The sequence below is a fragment of the Nanorana parkeri genome, unplaced genomic scaffold (assembly GCF_000935625.1).
Source record: "Nanorana parkeri isolate BGI_ZX_2015 unplaced genomic scaffold, ASM93562v1 scaffold21, whole genome shotgun sequence".
Classification (NCBI taxonomy): Eukaryota; Metazoa; Chordata; class Amphibia; order Anura; family Dicroglossidae; genus Nanorana; species Nanorana parkeri.
This window is the reverse complement of record NW_017306289.1, coordinates 3,611,871-3,625,512: the sequence shown is the minus strand read 5'-3', so window position 1 is coordinate 3,625,512 and position 13,642 is coordinate 3,611,871. Positions and strand designations below refer to the sequence as shown.

At 41.9% G+C, this 13,642-nt stretch overlaps 1 protein-coding gene across 2 annotated transcripts in view; it reads right to left on the bottom strand.

Annotated features, from left to right (window-relative positions):
- Nucleotides 1-1,794: 1,794 nt before the first annotated feature.
- The window catches only part of LOC108792595 (septin-10-like), a 54,623-nt gene continuing 42,775 nt past the window's right edge, over nucleotides 1,795-13,642 (bottom strand). For both annotated transcript variants that reach the window (XM_018563410.1, XM_018563416.1), the window contains exons 9-11: nucleotides 7,055-7,187; nucleotides 3,913-4,097; nucleotides 1,795-1,910 (exon numbers count right to left, since the gene is read on the bottom strand). In XM_018563410.1, coding sequence (XP_018418912.1) covers nucleotides 1,901-1,910; nucleotides 3,913-4,097; nucleotides 7,055-7,187 — 328 coding nt within the window. In that variant the 3' untranslated portion in view covers nucleotides 1,795-1,900. The remainder of the gene's footprint in view (nucleotides 1,911-3,912; nucleotides 4,098-7,054; nucleotides 7,188-13,642) is intronic.

Below are 13,642 nucleotides of genomic sequence, written 5' to 3'. Positions count from 1 at the left end.
TGTGTTAATTCCAGCTTGTACTATTATTCAACCACTATTACTGCTTGCAACATTGGTTCTACGCTGCCTGCAAGTTGCTCACCAGGTCCAACCCATACTCCATCTCTGCCTGCTGTTTGCCTGATTGTTGCTTACTCTGGCTTATCCCTGGACTATTTTCACCAGTGGCCTGCATCAACTGTCCTTCCAGCCACAAGTCGACTGCACTCACAAGTTCTAGTGGTTGCAGTAGCTTCATCACCCACCTGCATTCATGCCACTCCTTACACTCTCTCATGCCCATCCATACACTCGCAGTCCCACTACCCAAGGGTGCTTGGACTGGAGGGTGGCTACTTATCTTCCCTATGGTCCCTGTGTGTGTTGTAAAGTAGCCACCGCTCCAAGCTCACGCCTGTGATGGGCTACAACCTCAATACAAATTAGTAAACTAAACGTGAGATTGTAGTGCATCAAGGGAGTGAGCTTGGAGCCGTGGCTACTTTACAACACAAAAATGCATTCAAGTACCTTAACTATTAACAAAACATTTTCTTATTTTCAGCTGTAAATTTTCAAATCATCTCTGAATTGGTGCTGACACTGTCCGTCCTTCTGGAGAGTGGCTACCCTTGTTCCCCATGGTCCCTGTGTGTGTTGTAAAGTAGCCACCACTCCAAGCTTGAGAAAAATCAGGTAATTCAGCTAAAAACTATGGATGGGGAAACCTCCCCTGCCAGCCGGCACCTGCGGCTGTGAGAATACCTGAACAATGATTGCAGATGATTGGCTGACAATGCCCCCTGCCACCTCCTGCATTTGAAAAATCTACTTTTATCGAGCTGGGTGGTGTCAATTTAGCAGGAAATGGCAGAAATGTAAACAGTTTATGGCCCGCTTTAGTATTTTCACACATTTCCAAGAGTTTAGAGGGGTTTGTTTAAACACCACACTTAAAAAGTGTTGTCACACTCTAGGGGCACCTAAAAGCAACTGATAAACAGCAACAGGGGTAAGTCAAAAAGATATTCAGCCCGCCCACACAGAATGTGCCTAAATGGTAGACAGTTCTGATCATGAAATGCTCTAACACTTCCTGTAATAGCTTTTCTTTTCTCTCCAGCCCCCATATATTCATACTGACCCATCACTATCAGGCAGATCCGCTGCAGGCACCACTCTATACCTAGCACTGTTGTTGTCGGAGTAGCTATTACACAATCAATACGACAAATGACTTATTAAAAAGAACTTGATGTATTCTGGTGAAAAAGTTCCCTTTTATAAGTATATTTAACTATATAACATCAGTGCTAAAATATACATTTGGATTAGGCAACTGTTTATGCACTCCTGCAATTCAAACAATTATCATCTTACAGATATGTCAAAACAGAGTGAGATCCAAAATTACTTCAGTTTCAAAGTCTGCAGGAAATAGACAATATTACAGAATAGATATGAATATAAATGTTTTTTCCTGTAACTACAAGTTAGAAAACAGTAAAATGTCTGAAATGACAAAGCAGATTATGCATATAGAATTATCTGCGGGCACATTAACATGTTTGTAGGTTGTATATGTCCCATTTTCTTTGTAACCTACATAACGGAATACTTGTCTTCTCCTGAAGAATCATATCTACTGAAAGAGTAATGATGTCTGGATTCTACAGCTGCAGACTTCTCCCCTTGTATTCTTTGGTACCAGGCAGCTCCAGAATGGAGGAGAACATCCAAGCAGCCATCTAGTTATGATGGGGTTACAACGAAAATGCATGAATATAAATTTGCTTTGTTCCATATCTTCTGTCGCTGGCAGTTGTACATAGATTTCTGTTCTTTGTCAGAAGTGGATGGAGGCTTCAGGTACCCATTTAAAAACATGGCCACCGATGAATTTGATTGTGGCATCATCCGATCACATGAAACTGAAAAACATAGCATAGAAGGGCTTGAAATTCTTACATTGAATATCAACTTTACATTTCTGGCACAAATTCTATATAGTCTGTATGAAGATTACCCCAAAGCAGCTATATGTAACAGTTCGAATACTTCTCATGCACCCCAGAGAATTAGAGTAAACTAAGAGACTAAAGCTGGCCATACACCATGCAAATTTCAGCTGGTTCTTAATTAATGTTGGTTCTTCCCTTCCAGCGGTTGATATTAAAGCAAAAGGGTCAACACAGCAGCCAAACATCTAGCATATATGCAGATCTTAAAAGGAGAACTATGAGGTGAGTGCTTTTCACTCACCTCATAGTTCTAGCCGACCTGTGACAATGAGACTGTCACAGGTCGGCTCAGTAGAATGGGAGGTGAGCGAACACATACCGGCGTTCGCTCAACTCTCGATCCTGTCACGGCTCTCTGCCATGACAGGGGGAGGAGCTGGATTTCCCACTCCGATTCGCCAGCGCTGACTGGCGGAACGGACGGGGGAGGGGGCGGGTACAGCTGGCTCTGCCTCTAGATAGGCAGAGCCAGCTGTCAGTCACGCAGCTGGGCGGATCCCGGCACAATTGTCGGGATCCGCTTCAGCTGCGGCGTCTCAGTATACCGCGAGCAGCAGCAGCGTCTCAGTATAGCTGTAGCTCGCGGTATACTGAGCATAGGGTGACGGGAGGACGCTAGTTTGTGTCCTCCCGTTACTCTAAGGAGAACTATGGGGAAAAGCCTTAACCCCATAGTTCTCCTTTAAGCAAGGCACAACAGAGAAAATACTGTGTACTGACTAAGTACCAGCCCAATTACAGTTATATTAGAGATGAACTCCGGAACCACTATAAATATGTATATATAGATATATCTTCTTTAAAGACTTGCCATTCTTTTAACCACCCTGGTCACTAATCACAGGCAGATCCTGGATACCAGTGGACCCAGAAAAAAAAACTCCAGCCTGTGATTAAACACTGATTGGGTTAAGGCATTGCATTTAGGCCCCATTCACACCAGATCCGCTGCGTTGTGTTAGTATCAATTTTTTAATGGATGGTAACGCAAGGGCAACTAAAATTGAATGGGTGTGAATGGGTACGGTTCACAGCAGGCTGTGCATGCTGCAGGCATTGCCTTCTCATACACTGTGCTGAAAAAAAAAAAAAAAAAAGAAGGAGCATGCTCTACTATTTCAGTGCAATGCAATGTGTCAAAAACGCGTGCTAAGGCTGTGCATCGCAAGCGAATACAGTGAAGTATATCCACTCAGAACATGTTACTTCACATAAAGCTTGCCAAAAAAAAAAGTAACGGTATGCAATGGATCGGAAGAAAATCGGTTCAATCTTCAATCTGTTGACTTGTGAGTACCTTCCGATTTTGGTGTGAACGGCCCTAACAGAGTCAAAAAGACTGCAGGTATAGCCATCACTTAACCACTTTAGCTCTCATACTTGTACACCCCGCAATGGACCAGAGCAATGTTTACATTTCTGCTATGGGCCTGTTTTTTCTAGTTAGGATACTGAATACATATAGTTTTTTTATTCTTTATGTAATCCATTGACAAAAAAAAAAAGCAAAAATTACAAAAACGCACTTTTTTCTAGTTTAATTAGCATTAAAAAAAAAACACAAAAAAATGAAAACAGCGTTACTGTAAATTAAAATGATACATTTTACATTATAATTTCCCTTGTTAAAAATGACATTAAAATTTGATTCTGGTACAAAGCATTGCAGTTTTTAACTAAATGAAATAAAGGTTTTTTTTAAATAGATTTTTGTGCTTTTTTTAACGCAACACTAAAAAAATTAATGAATAAAATAAAAAAGATGAGAAAAATAGTAATAAAAAAAAAAAAAATCAGCAGGAAAATAATAGTTAAGGGGAGAAGGAGTAAATTAGGACGCATTAGGGTAAAGTGAGGCTAAATAATGGATTAGATAGGGATACATTTGATAAAAAAAGAAAAAAATACTTACGTTTTGCGATCCTTCTTTAAACTGGCGTTGGCCACACTTCCAAACGCCTGTCCTTGCAGGAGCTCTGCAGCAGCTTTCCGCTTACTGAAAGCATTCATTTCTTCCTGTAAATCTTTCCTTTTCTCTTCAAGATTTGCCCTTTCGTCCTGATGAAGCCTCTTCAACTGTTCAAATCTGTTCTGCAGCTGTACATACATAATCAATTGCAATTACTATATGACATTCTACAGATATTGGCAAACATTATTATAGCTCCTAGCAGCTTTAAAACAAATTCCCACATTGCGATATATTAAAAAAGGTTTACATACAAAGTCCAAAGTGTCATTCTTATAGCCTAACCTGTTAGGTTCCATGAGGTGCTATAATGTTAGGTGTCATGATGTTCCATGGTGCTAGGAGTCATGATGTGCCACGGTGCTAGAAGTCATGATGGGCTACGGTGCTAGAAGTCATGATGTGCCACGGTGTTAGGTGTCAAATGTCCCATGGTGCTAGGAGTCACGATGTGCCAGGGTGCTAGAAGTTATGATGTGTCACGTTGTTAGGTGTCAATGTTCCATGGTGCTAGGAGTCACGATGTGCCAGGGTGCTAGGAGTAATGATGTGCAAGGGTGTTAGGCGTCAATGTTCCATGGTGCTAGGAGTCACGATGTGCCAGTGTGCTAGGAGTCACAATGTTCCATGGTGCTAGGAGTCACAATGTCCCATGGGGCTAGGAGTCACAATGTTCCATGGGGCTAGGAGTAATGATGTTCCATGGTGCTAGGAGTAATGATGTTCCATGGTGCTAGGAGTAATGATGTTCCATGGTGCTAGGAGTCACGATCTTTCATGGTGCTAGGAGTCATTATGTGCCATGGTGCTAGGTGTCATGATGTGGGTAGGTGCTAGGTGTCATGATGTGGGTAGGTGCTAGGTGTCATGATAAGGGAATGTTAATGGTTATTCTGACACTTCTATTATATTTGAATAATGTAAATGTGTAACAAAACTGCAGTGAAATGTCACACTGAAATAGACTTATATTTAAATAACAACATTACCAATCCTAATCATCCTGCACTATTACAAGAAAAGCTTATTAACGATGTTGCCATTGCAGATCCGCTTCTGAAAATACTAGCTTCATCGAACAAGCCAACAGCTTATGAAGTTGGAGGAAAGTTAGAATTCACAATCTACATACTTGCTCTGAAACTGTTGCTCAGATAGCATAGAAGCCTTTGGATCAACTTCACGGCTAGATAAATCATTTTTATATGGAGAGCTCAGCAATGGCAGCCAATATTTTTCCTTAATACAGCTTTCCATATACAGGGTAAAAAGAGACTGTACAGATAATAAACACCAACCAAGAAATCTTTCTTTACCTGAAGAAAACTGCTCTGCATTCCCTCTAGCAACCAAAAACATGATTAATGCCAAATTGATAGTGAAATGGTCTATGCCAAAAGGAAAAAATCAGTGGTGGGGCAAAGCTGCCAATTGGCCATCCATTCCTAAACTCAAGCTGCTATAGCAGAGATGGTATAACCAATTCTACAGCTGCAGAGAGCCAGAAGCAGTTTCCTGCAAGAAAGATTAGATATTTCACATTATCTTTTATCAGTTATGAATTGATGGCTCAGGTCCGACTGGATACCTGAACATTTGGTATTTAAAAAAGGAGAACTATGGGGTTAAGGCTTTTCCCCATAGTTCTCCTTAGGGTAACGGGAGGACACAAACTAGCGTCCTACCATCACCCTAGGCTCAGTATACTGAGACGCCGCAGCTGAAGCGGATTCCCGACAATTGTGCCGGGATCCGCCCAGCTGCGTGACTGACAGCTGGCTCTGCCTATCTAGAGGCAGAGCCAGCTGTACCCGCCCACTCCCCGTCTGTTCCGCCAGTCAGCGCTGGCGGATCGGAGCGGGAAGGGGAAAATCCAGCCCCTCCCCTGTCATGGCAGAGAGCCGTGACAGGATCGAGAGGTGAGCGAACGCTAGTAGGTGTTCGCTCACCTCCCGATCTACTGAGCCGACCTGTGACAGTCTCATTGTCACAGGTCGGCTAGAACTGTGAGGTGAGTGAAAAGCACTCACCTCATAGTTCTCCTTTAAGTGTAGGTTTCCATTATTAGAAATGTACATTTCACATTTTAACTTAATTTTGTAAATGACAACCTAAGGACTTTTAATATTATACAATCATCCTAATGCCAGTTTAATTTTTCTTATGCAGTCCTAATTAATGTCCGGAGACCTGATATGTAATACTGATCACTATTAGTGCTCATAATAGCACATTGGAAGAAAGGATGGCAGGGCATTCCATTGTGCCATATACTTCAGTGTTAAGCCCCACTCCTCTCTGCCTATCAGCATAGAAGAGAATGTTAAACACAACTTACTTCACAAGTACGAGTTCCTGGAAATAAACAGGAAAAATGAAAATAAGAATCTTGCCTTGATCTGGGTTAAGCAAACTGGAATTTGGTTGCTAGGGGTAACTGCACTTTGCACACCATCACAGATTAGTACTCCTATTTATGGAAGTCTAAAACATATCCTGTAAAACATGGCTGCTCAAGCTGGCCATACACTGTTAGAATTTTGGCCAATATACAGGACTTGGATGAAATGGCCCTGGCAGCACCACAGGGCTCAACAAATTTGATTTTTAAAAAATATCGAAGGAGGCGGGTGGAATATTGTTGGCTGATTCCTCCATCCACTCTGTGTAGTGTGGATGGGGGGAATCTATACATTCTAAATCTAACTGAATGGCCAGCTTTATTCTTATTTCCCATTCTCCATGCCAAGTTCTCTGTGACTGGGAATGGAGTGGAAATGCCACAATAGCTTGTTTGATCCTTCTGTGCCCTTCTCTGTTATTATAGGGACATCATGGCATTTTCTTGAACCAACACAATTGTCTTCAATCAGCGTATAATGATGACGTGAGTACGAGTGAATATTGCAGACTGTATTCAGACATAAGACATGGAATGATAGGATTGAGTGCAGAAATGTACAGTAGTCATTTGTGCAGTTAGAAATGCTCTATGCTGGCATATCCATTGGAGCCTTCTTTACCCCAGACTATAATTCACAAAACACTGCTACTGACTAGGAAATAATACAAGTAATGAAAATACCTCTCGCTCTGCTTCTTTCAGCACAGTCTCTTTCTCTCTGACTCGCTGGACAAAGGTCTGTCTCATCTCTTCCTCCTTCCTGTGAAGCTCCTCAAAGAACTCATGCCGCTTTGCTTCATAAGTCTCCTGCAGACTGAAAGACAATAACACAAACGTATGATTCCTTACAGCCAAGAATTTAATAATACCACAGTCTTTTTTTTAATCTGCTTAACTGCACTGCACCAAATGCTGCTCCATCCATCTACATACTTAAATCATAAAAGCAGAACTAAAGTTAGCAAACAAAGATTTGCTTGCAGGCAGAATTTTTTTTGTAGAATAGTTTGTATAAGTCTTCTGCAAAAAAAACAACAAACATTTCTGAGCTGGGTTTTGAAATGATGTACCTCCAGCGTGCATGCTCAGGAATTACATTAGTGGCAGCCCAATGGCCTATACAAGAAAAAGCTGGCTCCGGAAAGAGAGTAGAAGATGGCAGCCGTGACAACAGAATGCTGAATCATGCATCTGGCAGTCCCCTGTAGGCCACGATGCTATCAGGCGGTCCTTTCACATTTACTGGCAAGTATTTAGCAGACTCTAGCGATGTAAAATGGTGTCAGGTATACTTGATTGTGGTATCAGTGTGATGAAACTCATGAAAACATGGGGAGAACAAACAAACTCTCCACGTCCCATGTGAGAATAAAACCCAGAACCCAATGTTGCAAGGTAAGAGTGCTGCCTATTTTGTTGAATTCCTGTTTGTATTGCGTTCTTTAGCTAAATACCCCAAGCTTATGTACATGAGGAGCACTCTCCTATAAAAGCCTAAAACATAATGGAGGGAAGTTATCAACGCTGGAGCAGACAAAATCTGGAGCAGCTGTGCATGGCAACCAATCAGCTTCTCTCTTCAGTTTGTTCAGTTCGGATTTGAAAATGAGAGAGAAGCAGATTGGTTGCCGTGAACAGCTGCTCTAGATTTTGTCTGCTCCACTTTTGATGAATTCCCTTCAATTAATCTTATTCCCAGAAGAGGGAAAATGCACAGTTAAAAAAGGAAAAGTTACATACAGCGCATGACATCAGAACACTGTTTACTGAGGTATTGAATGGCATGTTCTCTGTCTGATGTGTCCGAACTTTGCAAAGAAGGAACAATTATGAACCAACGGTGGGCCTCAAACGTGGCTGCACTAATAACCACTAGATGGCAGCAAACACATACCAAAACTAGTATCTGGACTGTGTCCCAAGATTTGAAGGACACACGGACAGGAGTGTTGTATAATGTGATGTGAATGGTTCATTTTTTTGTTTTTGCTGGAAATTCCCCTTAAAGCTGTTTATATTTAAGCTATAATTTGCCTTCCCTGGTTCCTCCTTACCCCCTACCCTTCAACATGCTAATGAAATGTTTAAATAAAACCTTTTCGTTTTCATTACATACCCCATTTTAGATCTAGAGACATTGTATCTGGGTCTCTGTGCATTTCTAGGCAAAGCAGGCAGATCATGGCTGGTGGAAGGGGCAGCAAAGTGCTGTACGTGGCCTCGGTACTCCTCCCAAGAGCCCCCTGATGGAAGCAGTAGACTGACTCTTGTTATGAAGTTATGCAAATATCAAAACGCCTTGATGAAGGATGTCTTCCTGGAGGAAGGAACGGGTGTTCCTAGGCAGACTAAATCTGCATGCATTCTGCCCTAGGTAATGCCCACATGAGAAGCTGAGCCTCCATGATTGAAAGAACAATGAGTGAAAGGGATGGGCGAAGGAAATTATGGCTGAGGAGGAAGAGCGAGTTATGCTGGATGTCCTCCAGCCAGTAAATGATGTGGGCTGCAGTTTATAATGCACATTATCAGAAGCTCACAGTGTGCAGTGAAATCAGAGTGAGTCTTTCACTACAGAAGCAGAATCTGTACAACTACTGAATGGAAGGCCAAAGTTCAGTTTTAGGCAAACAAAACCAAACATTTACAAATGAGAGAGAAAGGGGGAGTGGAATATGAGTGATATGAGGACAATCTGTGATATGTGCATCACAGCTAGAGCGTTTAGAATGCAAAATGGCGTTTGCCCATATAAATGCAGAGCATATTTTAAAATACTAATTTCAACCTGGAACACTTGTAAGGCCCACGCCATGTTAACATACAGAATCTCACCCACCTTTGACCCCAAACCTTTCACACTTAGACGTTACAGTGTGATTGACCTCTGGGACCTACAGCCTGTTCCTGCATCACCCTGTATTCCCTATAAACTTTAACAAAGCCAACACATAGTAGAATGTATTCTTATGGTCAGAATGCCCTCCTTACTACAAACAAGGAAACACTGGTCCAGCTTGGCACACAAAAAAAAAAATGCCTGGCAGGGCCACGGGGATCCTGTAATACACTGAAATAGCTGCAGCCACTACAGTGTATTACAGTATCTTAGGAGTCCTGATACAGCTGCTATGCTGAGCGACTTCCCTCTGCAAAGAGTCGCTGAATGAGTATAGCGGACATTCAGAGGACGTCTAAGGTTTTTATCAAAGAATATTAGGTGTACTCTGATTGGATGAGGGATGTAATGTCACTGCCCGTTGTCAAGTAACACACTGGATTCACCAACATTTTTTCACACAAATGTGCACCAAATGTTTTTGTTTTTTTTAAACAAGCATCATTATAGTACAGCATTTCTCACACTAGACGATATCTGTAACACATTAACACATGAGGGTCTATTTATAAAACAAAAAAATTACATTTGTTCTGTGCAAATTGATGATCACATGCAATAAATACTTGTTAGTAAGGAGATACAATGTTACAATTCCAGACAACACAGGAGAGCGTGAGCATATCACTGTAGCTATTGTTATCTCCATAGTAGCAATGGTTACATTGATAAGCTCATTCTCTCCAGCAGTCTTTAGAATTGCTACATTGTATCTCGTTACCAACGTGTATTTATTTCCTATGATGCTCTGCTCCATCTAGTTTCCCCATTCACTTTATCCTTTATGAATGAATTCTTTTTGAATTGAAAAACATTTGACCGGAAGGGAAATTGCACAAGGAACATTCGAGTTTGCCCCATTCTGGTTAACTCACACAGAATGAATGTAAATGCCGTTTCAATGGACAAATAAGCTAGACATTTTTTTATAAATAGACCCCATAGACATTAGAACATAGATTGTGACAGGGTCAGAGAAAACACTATTTAACATGACAACATATTCACTAGCATTTGTCGGATTATCCTCCCATTTCACTTTGGCCTTGCAGTCAGGCAGTAATATCCTGTGTAGCACAGCTGTGAATGTCTATGGGGCTAACACACAGCTATGTTAGGAATGCTGCCAGTGTCCAAGAAGTGCAGAGGTCACAACAATGAATCACTCTAGTCAAACAAACCTGTAATTAAGATTTGTATGGATATCATAAGATTTGTATGGATATCAGGAGTATCAGTTGTTTCAAACAATAGCAGAGCCCAGCACATCACTGTAACCACCATTCATTGGCACGCAGCTCCATGGATTTCAACAATCAGGCCTCAGCCACTACGACTGTCTAGACAAGCAATTGGAATCTTGAGATAACTTGAGCAGATGGAAAGATGGTTTGTCCATATAACAGGGTAGCCCAAGAAGGACCAGGCATTCAGTAAATTGCCTACAGCTGCCCTACATGATTGCTGAAGATGTTCAAATTCCAATAGAGGAAGTAGTTAGAAAGATATGTATCACAGAACAATAAAACAAACACATACAGTGATGAAGGACGACAACGGCAAGGAAATTATATATTTACTGTCAGTGGTATGGATCACAGACATGGAATACAACAAGTCAGGCGGCAGCACTAATTCAGGCCAAAGAATCGTAAACAGGATATGGGTCCCCATAAAGCCATCCTGAGAACTTCATTTCACTGCTGGGTAAAAACTGCTTAGGAAGCAGATTGCTTTTAGAATAAGCTGTAACCTATGTCCTAATTCAGCTCTAATCTATTTCCTGAAACAAAGCAGAAAGAAGACAGCCAACAGCCCGGTTACCGCACAGACCATGACTAATATTATGTAAATGTTAAATAACAATGCATGATCATAGTAGTAGCTTATTATAGCAATAGTATAGCATAAAGACAAATGTTGTTCTAAACATATTACACATACCCAGCAAACTTTAGTTGTATAGTGCAAAATCACTCCAAGCATTACAAGAGACATAAAATACATATTCCATATGACAGAACCCCGGAGAACCATGATGTGCAACACTGTTGTAGAGCAGAACTTAAAGAAGCACTCTGGGGAAAATTATTGTTAACTTTCGCAGTTGGGCTACCCCTGCACTGCAAGGATTAAGTGATTGTTTGTGTCTAGGATGGAAAATAAAAAAGTTCTGATCACCAGAGATGGCTTGCTCTTAGACCGGTCCCTGGAGCCTTTCTCCCCTTCCACTGCAGCGGTCTAAGGTCCTGTAAATGATCACGTCCTATGCACTGTGTATAGAATGCGAGGATGCTGAGGGATGTCCCAATGCTGAAGTGGAGAACTATGGGGTCAGTGCTTTTCCCCATAGTACTCCTCAGGGTCACGGGAGGACACAAACTAACATCCTCCCATGACCCAAAGCTCAGTATAACGCGAGCTATAGCTCGCGGTATACTGAGACCGCCACAGCCGGGACAGATCCTGATATTACTGTCGAGATCCACCCAGGTGCGTGATTGAAAGCTGGCTCTGCTAATCTAGAGGCAGAGCCAGCTGTACCCACCCCCTCTACCGTCCGTTCCTCCAGTCAGCGCTGGAGGATCGGAGCGGGGATGAATCCCTGCAGGGAGCCGTGAGTCACAGTCACTGCAGGGACATGATCGAGAAGTGAGCGAGCGACGGTATGTGTTCTCTCACTTCCCGATATATTGAGCCGACGTGTGACTGTTTAATTGTCACACGTCGGCTCAAACTATGAGGATGAGTGATTTGTCACTGACCTCATAGTTCTCCTTTAACTACCAGTGCTATAAATATACCTGTAACAAACAAATAAAGCTGCAATTATGTGACAATAAATATAAGCTTCTTTAGTGACAATGTACAACAAAGTCCTGCAAATCTCCAAACCATGGAATAAAAATCCACCCTTGGGCAGACAGCTCTATACAAAAAGACAAAAGCTGCTGTTATGTTTTATTATTGATCAGAACATTGTGTGGCCTGAATATGTTGTGGATGCGACATCTAAGTACAGGAGCTCTAGGGCAAAGTCAGTGAATGTAGCTGTGGAACATATGTCTGTGACTAACAGAAATGGAGTGCTATTAACAGCTCGACAAAACAGGTCTGCCTTTAGCCCAAATGGTCAAACTAGAAACCAACAGACAGACTGAACATGAAACAGCAACACAACCCCCTACACAAGATGGGATTTTCCTAATTTGAAACAGAAAGCCTGCTGAACCATTTGATCCGTCTTTTGCTCTGCCAGTAAAAGGCATGCCCAGATTGCCGTTTGCTGTTAAAAACACAAAAAAAGCTAATTTTTGATACTTGAAGCTGAACTCCCGGCACAAAAACGTTCATTTAAATATATTCTGCATTAGACACAAATATAAAGCCACTTTGTGTGTACCAATCACCTCTGAAACTCCAGATATCATTATATAAAAGTAGCGGTGACATCATCACTGCGCTTTACATTGCCAGAGCTGTGCGAGGGACCCAACAGGCTGCCTGCAGAAAACTACAGGAGGGGGCAGTTGCTCTGCACAAGGAGAGAGAGCAGCAGTGACTGGTCTTTATTACAGAGGCAAAGTTTCACCCTCGCTTACTGCACAGATCTGGAAATGATACACAACGCACACCAAGATCAAAAAAGCATACAGATGGCTTTTAAATTTAGACAATATTTGCTTATCTAAGTGTTCAACTTTAAAAGGGTTAGTTCACCTTTATCACTGTAAACCTAACCCGCTGTAAAATTTGTGTTTTTGCATATTATGGCACACTTACCTGACAAGGGTCCCTTCTCCAGCCCTGTTGGATTGATCTTCGGTCCCCTTCTCTGTCACCCCAAAATCCCCATCACCATAACTGACCCTTGGGTTCCCAGGCATCCTCTTTGGCCACTGATGATGCAACTTCTGTGCATGCTCACAAAAGTTACATTTTCCTTGGCATGAGGCTGTAAATAAGAACTAAATTCATGTCACAAGCATTGGTACTAGAAATGAAATGTAGCACGAGTTTCATGAATTTGGGGCAAGGCTTTCGACTACATCAACACCGCCAGAAATGTGTTGCAAATGCCCTATTAAACCGCCCCAGAATTGATTTCCAATCTGCAAACCAAAGACTTAGGCCTTGTTCACACCAAATGCACAGCAGATCCGCTCAGGTTTCTGCACACGCAGTGCAGTGGGTTGTGTCGCGTTTTTGATGCGTTCCGGGCCGTTTTTGGTAAATTTGCATGCGTTTTTGATGCAGATCCAGAGCAGGTAAAATAGGGCCTGCTGCAGTTTTTTTTACCTGCTCTGGAACTGCACGCTGCGATGTGAACTGGAGCTAAAAATACCATTGGAATACATTGGACGCAGTTT